The 10,880-nt window shown below is 42.2% G+C and overlaps 1 protein-coding gene across 1 annotated transcript; it reads right to left on the bottom strand.

Annotated features, from left to right (window-relative positions):
• Positions 1-2,155: 2,155 nt before the first annotated feature.
• On the bottom strand, positions 2,156-7,435 carry LOC129737837 (uncharacterized). The gene is made up of 2 exons (XM_055728995.1): positions 4,178-7,435; positions 2,156-4,135 (listed from the first exon to the last, which is right to left on the bottom strand). Exons 1-2 carry the CDS (start codon positions 7,433-7,435, stop codon positions 2,156-2,158), a joined length of 5,238 nt encoding a protein of 1,745 aa, XP_055584970.1.
• Between the last annotated feature and the right edge of the window lie 3,445 nt (positions 7,436-10,880).

Below are 10,880 nucleotides of genomic sequence, written 5' to 3'. Positions count from 1 at the left end.
TACCTCTTGTAATTGGCTGTGATGCCAATGCCCATCATTTTGTATGGGGTAGCTCAGATATCAATCTGAGAGGCTTAAATTTAATGGAATATTTAAGCAGCACTGATTTAGAAATTCTAAATGTAGGAAATAAACCAACTTTTGTTAGGTGTGACAGAGAAGAGGTGATTTACATCACACTTTGTTCTAGAACAATTTCTCAGGAAATTTCAAATTGGCATGTGCCTAACGAAGAATCGATTTCTGACCACAGGTTTATCTATTTTGAACACTCAGGTGAGTTTTTAGAAACAATTACATTCAGAAACCCAAGAACAACTAATTTTTTTTTTTACTTTATTCGACTTTATTACGACCGAAGAAGTTTGAGAAACTGTTGACGGTCTTTAAACGGTGATACTATTTTTAGTGCAGTGTGTGTTTGCTTTTCCTTAAATACTACTTAAGTTTAAAACTCTCTTAACTGCCTCTAGGGGAAAGAGAAGGAAGGAATAGGGAATGGGGATTAGGATAAATGTTTGGAAAAGGAAGGGTAAAGGATGGATTTGGGGTGATACTTTAATTTCCCACGCCAGGTTGCACACGGTTGTGAAGACCATTTCCTGTCCTCTCCTCCCAAGAGCCCATGGTTATGACAAGGTTTACCGCGCTTGTCACGCGTTACTTTTGTGGCAAACTGTTTCTTGGGAGGTCCGTGCAGTATAGATTTTGGTATTTGGTTGTAGAAGCATAGTAAAATCACACCCCTCCACTAGCCATACTATCTATGTACAGTGTGGTTTCGTAAGAGCGGGAGGACTCTACTGTGCTGATTTTCGTTAAACGGGTAATTGTTTTGATTAAGGTTTAAGAATAATTTCACTTCTTTTTTAAAACTCAAAAAACTGTGTAAACATTTTAGTTCACTTGGTAGTGAGTTGAACATGCTAACTCCTCTTTTCACAACACTTTTTCGGGCAAAAGTGGTTCGTAGTCTTCTTGTTAACAGATTTATGTGTGCCGAACTTCTAGTATTATGACTATGAGATTCAGATGTAAGGGAAAAATCTAGTTGATGTTTGATAAGATTGTTTAAAACTTTGTATATGTACTGGCATAGTTCAAAGATATTTAGCATATCCAGAGATAGCACTCTTGAATTATAAAGCAGTGAAGTTGGATGTAGTAAGGGAAGATTTCTTATCATCTTGATAGCTTTGTTTTGTAAGATTCGTATTGGTTGCAGATATATATTAGCACAACTGCCCCATATAGAGTTTGACGATAGCAGCAGCAGCAGGTAAGTATCGGACAGGGCCGAAGCAGCAGTAGCAGACCAGGTAAATTTCACAGGAATAAGCAGCGGTGGAAACAGCAACAACAGGCAGGTAAGTATCACGTGGGTAAGTACTTTTCTTCGAATCAATTCACTAGTCCTTTTGTTTCCACTTTCTAAACAACTTTATTTTCCCTTTTTAATACACTTTATTTATCTTCTTCCTTCTTAATACTTTATTTTTCTATCTTCACTCTAATTTTGCTTAACTTTATTTATTTACTTAATCTCTAAACATTTAATTTGTAAACTTTTCTCCTCGATAGGCACACTACTTTAATTAGATGTCACGTTGACGTGTCTGCTGTCACAAGAGCTTGACGAAAGGCGAAACCCACACCGTGGGTTGGTCTTTTATAAACTTTTCGCCCGGAAATTTATAATCGCAGGTACATTGTTCTTGCTGTGGCCCACTTAGCGTTCGATGATATCTTCAACGGGGGGTATCCTAATCTGACCCAACTCGTTTCACAACGAGATGGCGAAGAACACATTTTTCGTCTCACGAACATCCTGGCCCCTCCAGAAACGAGGTTTCTGGCATCACCGTGCAGCTTCTTGATTCATCGATTAATCGATGACGACGAGCTCCGCTTGCCGTGGGTTGTCCCTCTTCTAGCTGATGTCGACGAAACAGCCTCGTTGACATCTAGAACGTCATCCTTCTTGGTAGTAGTAGTATGTTGATGTTTTACCTCAGGAACATAAATATTGCTCTGCAAAATTTGAGACCCGGAAGCAAAATTTTCGAAAAAAATAAATTTATTGGACAGGTTCTTACCTTGTCGCAATTTAAATGCGCCTTGTATAAAATAAGATTCATCAGCATTCCGAGCAGCTCTATTTGTCGTCCGTGGTGATCAGCTGATCCGTTTTGTCGTCGTTCTGGATTTGATGTGGTGCAATTGGAAGCAAACATATTTTCTGGACACAGCGAGTTGTTTTTGCCTTCGGTGTTTGCAGCGAAACTACTCTGATGATACCGTCGTTCCCAGGATGAACATCGATGATTCGTGCAGTTGGCCATCGCATTGGCGGAGTATTCTCGTCCCGGAGGAGAACTAATTGGCCTGGTTGAAAAGTGACTGGTGGACGGAACCATTTCGTTCTGGGTTGCAAGGTGGACAGATACTCCAAGTGCCACCGTTTCCAAATATCTTGTACGATTTTTTGCACTTTTTGCCACTGTTTGAGTCTGTCATAGTTGATGTTGGAAACGTCTGTGTCTGGGACGGCTTTAAGGGCTGAGCCGGTCAGGAAGTGACCAGGGGTAAGGGGGTCAAAATCCGAGGGATCGTCGCTGAGAGGAACTATTGGTCGTGAATTAAGGCAACATTCAATTTGGCAAAGTAACGTTTCCATATCATCGTAAGGTAAGGAGCGTGTTCCTAACACACGAATGAAATGTTTTTGTGCCGATTGGACCGCTGCCTCCCACAGTCCACCGAAATGAGAGGCTTTCGGCGGGTTGAAGTGCCAACGGATCTGCATTTCTGAACTGCTTTGGGACACCTCCGCTCGATGATTCTCGGAACGAAGAAGACGTTTGATTTCGTTCTTTGCTCCCACAAAATTCGTCCCGTTGTCGCTGTATACATCAGTGCACAGCCCTCGGCGAGCGACGAATCTTTTGAAGGCTTGCAGGAACTTGATGGTGGTCAGATCTGGAACGAGCTCCAGATGAACGGCCTTCGTGCTGAAGCATATGAACACTGCGACGAAAGCCTTCCTTGGTGATGCTCTCCGGTGTGGTGGTTGCAGTAGTATTGGACCCCAATAGTCCACTCCAGTGACTGCGAATGGTCTGGTGGCAGTGACGCGCGATTGTGGCAACTCTCCCATGAATTGCTGCACCATTGTTGGTTTGGCTTTGAAGCATTGCAAGCACTTGTGCACCACTTTTTTCGTTAAGCTTCTGGCCCCTATGATCCAGAAGCGTAGTCGAATGATGGTAAGTAGAAGCGTGGGTGCTGCGTGCAAGTGTTTGCGATGTAAGTGTTCGACCAAGAGAGCGGTGATTTGGTGAGATGATGGCAAGATGATTTGATGTTGAGTGTCGTAGTTTTGGTTGGAATTTGCTAATCGTCCACCCACGCGTAGAAGTTGATCGGGGCCCAGGAAAGGACTGAACCATTTCAGTCGGGATTTGGAGGATATTGGTTGCTCTTTTCGAAGATGGTTGAGATCTTGTTCGTAAGTTTGCTGCTGAACTAATCGAAAAAGCGTTTTTTCTGCTTCGTTGATTTCTTCCACCGACAGAACACAGTTGGGGATTCTTTTGGTTGAAGGTAGTCGAAATATTTTCGCTGGCCGTTGACAGAAAGCGGTAACTCGGAGGAGATGCTGGTAGCTACTGAATCGTTTGACCAAATCATCTACAAACGAGGGCTCCGGGGAACATAATGTGGTCGTCATAGATGATTTTCGCTGTTCTAGTAACACGTCTGTTGAATTTTCGGGTTGAGCAGTAGTAGATGGCCACGCATCTCGTTCTTCCTTTAACCAAGCCGGTCCGTGCCACCAGATGTCACATGAAAGAAGTTCTTCGGGCGGTATTCCTCTCGAAACATGGTCTGCTGGGTTTTCGCTGCCGGGCACGTGATTCCAGTGGGAGTTGATTGTGGCGAGTTGAATTTTGGAGACTCGATTGGCAACAAAATTTGCCCATGTTGACGGTGAACAATTCAACCATGCGAGGGCAGTGGTAGAATCGACCCAGAAAAAGGTGGGACAGTTAAGCTGAGTGGATGAGCAGATTTTGGTGTACAATTCGGCAGCATGGAGCGCACCACAAAGTTCGAGGCGTGGTATACTTATTCGCTAGAGGGGGGCAACCTTTGAACGAGAAGTCAGCAATACTACGCGAACACAACCATTATTGTCGCGTGATCGGACGTACGCACAAGCTCCGTATGCTCGTTCTGATGCGTCTGAGAATATGTGCAGTTCGATTGATGTTGCGTTTGGGAAAACTACACAGCGGGGGATTCTGAGATTTTCCAGATGTGGCAATTTGAAGTAGAAGAGGTTCCATTTTTTCGAAAGAGCTTCCGGTAGAGGATCGTCCCAGTTCAGAATGTTGTCTTGTCCATCCTTCAAGGTCCACAGAGATTGCATGAACAGTTTGGCGTTAACAATAACTGGGCCCAAAAGCCCTAGTGGGTCGAAGATTTGAGCAATTCTGGATAAGGCAATTCGTTTGGTTAAGACAAAATTCTCCGGGTCGCAAGAGAGTTGAATCTTGTAACGCAAATGATCCTCGGATGGATCCCAATTCAAACCTAAGGTTTTAATACATGGTTCCCGATCTAAATCCACTGATGATTGTATTGCACGATTTTCCATCGGTACCTCGTCGATAACAGCAGTTGCATTAGAACCAAATTTTCGTAATTCGAAACCGCCAAGCTTGCAAAGTTCCTCCAGCTCCTTCCGAAGGTTCTTTACTTCGTCGATGTTCTGGCCACCCGTGAAAAGATCGTCCATGTAGAAATCCCTTTGCAGAATTTTGGCAGCAGAAGGGAATCTATGTTGCTCGTCATTTGCCAACTGCTTCAGTACTCTTGTCGCGAGGAAGGGCGCACAAGCAGTACCGTAGGTTACAGTTTTCAGTTCGTAGGTGCTTAGTGGTTCGTCGTCGTGATTCCTCCAGACAATTCTCTGCAACGGTGTATCTCTGGTATCGACAAGAATTTGCCGATACATCTGCTTTATGTCCGCAATCAACATAACAGGATGCATTCGGGAACGTGTAATGATGGCGCGCAAATCGTCTTGGATGATAGGGCCGACCATAACAGCGTCGTTGAGAGAGTAACCGGTGGCGGATTTGCACGACGCATCGAAGACGACTCTCAGCTTCGTTGTTGAACTGCTCTCTCGTATAACAGCATGATGGGGGAGGTGGTAGGATTGAGCCAGCGTGCCGGTGATGAATGAAATCTTCTGCATGTGCTTGAGATCTTCATATTCATTCATGAAATCTCGATACTGTTGATGGAGTGTCTCGTTGCGTTTGATTTTACCTTCTAGCAAATGAAATCGTCTGACTGCTGACTTGCGGTTGTCTCCTAGGTTGCTGAGTATGATTTCACGAGTAGGCAGGCGGATAACGTAGCGACCTTCATCAGTCCGGGCAACGGTTTCTGCAAAATGGTTCTCGCAAGCGGCTTCGTCCACTGATGGTCCTGGTTTAGCGTCATCCTCTTCGATTTCCCAAAAGCGCTCGAGGAATCTATGAAGCTCGCTGATGGTGGCTACGTTGGAAACAATCGGTGTGATAGGCTGACTGAAGGAAGTCTTTCCAGTAACTATCCACCCCAGCTCAGATTTGACAAGGACAGGAAGGGTTGTTCCGAGGGAAATTCGTTCACGGTATTTGAATAATTCGAAGAATATTTCCGCTCCAATGACAACATCGATAGGGCCTGGACGGTTGAATGATGGATCGGCAAGTTCGACATCGGTTGGTAGGTCCCAAGAAGAAACGTCGATAGCCGCAGATGGGAGTTCGACGGTAAGTTTAGGCAATACTAAGAATTCAGTCAGGGAAGCATAGTCATTGAAGCGGGAACGAATAGTAGCACGAAGTTTGTGTTTGGCGTATGTTGCACAGTGGCCTATACCAGCAATGGGGAGAGAAATTTTCGTTCGATTAACTTTCATAGCCTGTGAGAGAGCATCCGTTATGAAGCAGCATTCACTGCCGGAATCTAAGAGCGCGCGAGCGGCGTGGACTCTTCCACTATCATCGACCAATTGGATAACAGCTGTAGCTAGAACTACTTTCAGCAGCTTCCCGTTGTTGATTGAAGTAGTTGTAGCTTGAATGAGAGAAGCAGCAGCGGATGTGGTTGGTTCAAGTTGATGTGTGTCTATCGGGTTGGGAGAGATTCGCTCAGGTTTAGAGTCTGGCTTGGAATGATCCTTGAAGCAAAGTTGAGTGTGATGATGACCATTACATTTTCGACAGGTGCTCGTAGATGGACAATTTTGTGACATGTGCCCCTTTCGCAAACAATTTCGGCACAACTGATGACGTCTCACTTCCTGCTCCTTGTCTTCGATCTTCATGTGTGAGAACTGAGAGCACTTGTAAAGTGGGTGGTTCTCCGAACAAATGATGCACTTGCGTGTGAAGGTTTGCATGGCACCGAGACTGGATACGGACTTCGGGTTAGACTTTCTAGGTGGATTTTGAGTTAAGCCTTCAGGAATTTTGTTTCCGATACTCTGCAGGACCGTTACTCTTCGCTGAATGAATGCGACCAAATCTTGGAAAGAAATAGTGTTGCGTGCCGAAGAAAAATCCTCCCAATCTCGCCTGGTGGTAGGATCGAGTCGAATGCTCAACATACGAATGAGCATAACATCCCAGTATTGAGTTTTCTCCCCAAGTTGATTCAAAATCTTTACCGTTGCTTCAAAATTTTCCACTAAAGAATGTAGATCTGTTGCGGATTCACGTTTTAAAGCAGTAAATTCAAAAAGTGCGTCAATGTATGACTGTTTTAAACGCGCTGGATTTTGGAAATGGTCGACTAACAGATTCCAGGCCACTGGATAGTTGTTCGCACTAATAGGTATCGATTGAATTAATTTCAAAGCATCGCCGGTAAGAGAGGAACGTAGGTAGTAAAACTTCTGGATGGTAGAAATCTCTGTCGATGCGTGGACGAGCGAGACAAAAAGGTCGTGGAAGTTAAGCCAACATTCCAAATTTCCGTTGAACACTGGGATTTTGACATCGGGAAGACGTATATGAGGGTATCGCCCAGGGAAATTCGTCGACAAGTTAGAACTAGAGGCTGCTACAGGATCAGGAGCTTTATTTACTGCCAGGAGAAAACCTTTCACCCGGTAGTAATTGGTTTCGAATTCCGCACGTTGTTTTAATAATTGGTCAATTGAAGGATTGTCGAGATTGTCGCAGACTTCAAGTTCACTTTGCACGTTGGTGAAGTCATTCCAAATGGTTCCCAGGTGTTCGATCCGTACTGGAACTTCCATTTCGTGTTGTTCTTCCTCGTATTCGTCAACGAACGTTTTAATCAAATTGAACGATACCAAGATGCTCCTCAGCCGTTGCTTGAGAGCCTTTAATTTACGTTCCGCGGCCATTCTGGAACAAATAATGACCCGGTAGCACAAAACGATATAAGTAGCAGTTATAGGAACCCTAATTACCTTTTGTAGGCAATTCAATGCCTTGTATTGAAGATTATTTCAGCAAACAGGAACTATATTGACCTTTCGAAACTCGTGGCGACGTAGTTGGAGGATTCACCGGATGGAACTCGGAGTTCGACGAGCGCCAGGATATCCGGCTCGAAGGACCATATGACGATAGCAGCAGCAGCAGGTAAGTATCGGACAGGGCCGAAGCAGCAGTAGCAGACCAGGTAAATTTCACAGGAATAAGCAGCGGTGGAAACAGCAACAACAGGCAGGTAAGTATCACGTGGGTAAGTACTTTTCTTCGAATCAATTCACTAGTCCTTTTGTTTCCACTTTCTAAACAACTTTATTTTCCCTTTTTAATACACTTTATTTATCTTCTTCCTTCTTAATACTTTATTTTTCTATCTTCACTCTAATTTTGCTTAACTTTATTTATTTACTTAATCTCTAAACATTTAATTTGTAAACTTTTCTCCTCGATAGGCACACTACTTTAATTAGATGTCACGTTGACGTGTCTGCTGTCACAAGAGCTTGACGAAAGGCGAAACCCACACCGTGGGTTGGTCTTTTATAAACTTTTCGCCCGGAAATTTATAATCGCAGGTACATTGTTCTTGCTGTGGCCCACTTAGCGTTCGATGATATCTTCAACGGGGGGTATCCTAATCTGACCCAACTCGTTTCACAACGAGATGGCGAAGAACACATTTTTCGTCTCACGAACAGAGTTCATATAGGTAATATGGGAGTGTATATAGGCGAAATAAATTTTCCAAGCTGTTGGTTCAGTGATTATTGAACGTATTTTCCTCAAAGCAAATACATACGGGGTTATTTTGGTACAGACGTGTTTAGTATGTATGTTCCATTTCATGTTTTCGTCTATTAACAAACCTAGGTACTTAACTGAATTGACTCGTTCCACTGGAGATCCGCGTAGCGAAATCTGCAGAGTTTGTGAATTTCCTCGGAGACTGAATGTCATGAAGTTGGTTTTTTTTAAATTCATTTCCATGTGATTTGAAAGAAAGAAATCCATCAGTAATTCTAGGTCGAATTCAATACTTTGTTTCAGCGAAATAAGGTCCTCTGAGGGATACAAAATTGTAGCATCATCAGCATAAAGCTGTAGTTTTCCCTTTAGAGGCAACGAAAATATATCATTTATGTAAATTATAAATAATAGCGGCCCAAGGATTGATCCTTGTGGAACTCCGTGTTTTATCGTAAGATACGAACTAGTCGTATTGTTAATTTTTACTGCTTGTTTTCTATTTTGCAGATAAGATTGCATCAGAAGTTGTGCAGCATGAGAAAAACCTATGTTTGCAAGTTTTTTCATTAGTAGCTTGTGGTGAACAGAATCAAAGGCTTTTTTTACATCTATGAATACACACGCTACAAATTTTCCTTTGTCTATTCCACTAGAGATTCCATCTACAAGGCTGACAGCAGCGGATAAGGTATTTGATTTTGGAACAAACCCAAATTGATTAGGGTGTATGATGTTATTTGTGAAACAAAATACTTGGATCTGTGCATATAGGGCCTTTTCAAAGGGTTTTGAAAATGCATTCAAAACGGATATTGGACGGTAATTACCCAGAATGGTTTTATCAGCCGATTTATGAACTGGAATTACTTTTGCTAGCTTCAGAATATCTGGAAAATTACAGGTTCTTATACATTCATTAACCAAGGTCGCATACTTTGAAATGTAATGGTTTTTATATTTCTTCATAAACTTCGTGGATATTTTGTCCAGACCAGTAGCTGCATTGCTATTGAGTTCATCAATAGATTTTGATAGTTGGTCTTGCAGAACTACAGAGAAATTGAAACTATGCGGGATATTGCTGAGTAGAGCTAGTGACGCCGAAGGCTCAGGTATTGCATCGCAAACATCCACATAGAAGTTATTAAAAGCATCCGATACTGTTGTTTCATCTGAAACCGAAATGCCATTTATTTGGATTGTATATTTTGAGGATTCATTTCCCCTTGTTTTATTGAAAATCAATTCGTTTATTTGATTCCACATAACTTTAGGATTATTCAAATTATCTTGTATTTTAGAATCATAATAATGTTTTTTAGAAAGTTTTATTTTATTGCTTACCATATTTCGTATCCTTTTATATTCATTTAAAATAGTAATATCATGTTAATTGATTATTGTTTTAACAGGAAGGACTTGTTGATTGGTTGGTATTTGCTGGTTTAGTGACAAAATTATTGTTTGATGATCAGATAAATCAGGATCTCTTTCGAGCAAAGTGAAATGGAAAGTGTTTGAGCACAAGTCGGTTAGCACATGATCAATGATAGTAGATATAGTATTAGAAACTCTTGTAGCATATTTTTTATCTACAGGGTTCAGTATCATAAATCCATTGCTTTGTGCGGTACAGCAATAATTGAGAACCGTTGAATCGTTTATGTCGAGAAGATTGATATTAAAATCTCCAAATATCAAACTTTTGGGATTGGTTTGCAACAACAAATCAAAATGGTTAAGAAAAGTAGGAACATTTCTTCCCGGGTTGTATGTTCCAAACAGATTGATTCTATATTCTGGCAAGTTAACTATAAGAAAGTCAGACTCATGTTCATGCTCCATGTACACGATATGAGCGTTCAAATGCTCGTTAATGAAAATGGATACTCCACCTCCTCTTGCTTCGTCACGGGTGCAGTGAAAGGATTGATATCCGGCTATGTTGCAGATTTCATTTGCGTATAACCACGTCTCAGTAAAAATAATCGCGTCGATCTTTTTGTTCAGAGCATTCAAAAAGCATTCAAATAATTCAATTTTATTTCTACAGCTGCGTATATTCATATAAAGAATATTCAGAGAATACGGTGGAATATTCTTGATGTGAGTATCACAAGTAACTATGTTTTGCGAAAAATTGGTCATAAAAATCGTTCTCCAATAAGGCAAGAGTGATCAAGATAGGCAGTGACAACAACAACAACAACAACAACAACAACAACGTCAGCAGCAGCAACAGCGAAAAATTTATGGGTTTGAATGAGTGATTTGATGAGGTTTGGGTAAGGCAAGGGAAAGGAAAGGTGAGGAATTGGAGGGGTATTGGCAGCGATCTACTTAGCATGGTGAGAGTTTTACCGTTTTTTGTTGGGGTCAGCAGTTGCTTTATGCAGATAATGCGAGATGTCATCCAATGAACGTACTGCGATCGGCGTCGTCTCTCTTCGATGTCGTAGAAAAAACGTTCCTCTGGAGTACCACACAATGTGTTTACCGGCGGCGGCGATCCCTCGGGTGGCACGATAGATTTGGTAGAAGACAGGGCTAAATCGCTGCTGGACAAAGATTCTTCGGTGAGCTCCCTTCTCGCAGCTTTGGTCGTAC

The sequence above is a fragment of the Uranotaenia lowii genome, chromosome 1 (genome assembly GCF_029784155.1).
Source record: "Uranotaenia lowii strain MFRU-FL chromosome 1, ASM2978415v1, whole genome shotgun sequence".
NCBI lineage: Eukaryota > Metazoa > Arthropoda > Insecta > Diptera > Culicidae > Uranotaenia > Uranotaenia lowii.
The sequence above is the reverse complement of the archived record's forward strand: the minus strand, read 5'-3'. Positions and strand labels throughout refer to the sequence as shown.

Bases quoted from the DNA above. Each gene is read 5' to 3' on its own strand.
- LOC129737837 (XM_055728995.1), bottom strand. From the start codon at position 7,435: ATGGCCGCGGAACGTAAATTAAAGGCTCTCAAGCAACGGCTGAGGAGC. The intron at 4,136-4,177 runs GTAGTATTGCTG...GCCCCCCTCTAG, and splicing joins ACAATAATGGTTGTGTTCGC to CGAATAAGTATACCACGCCT.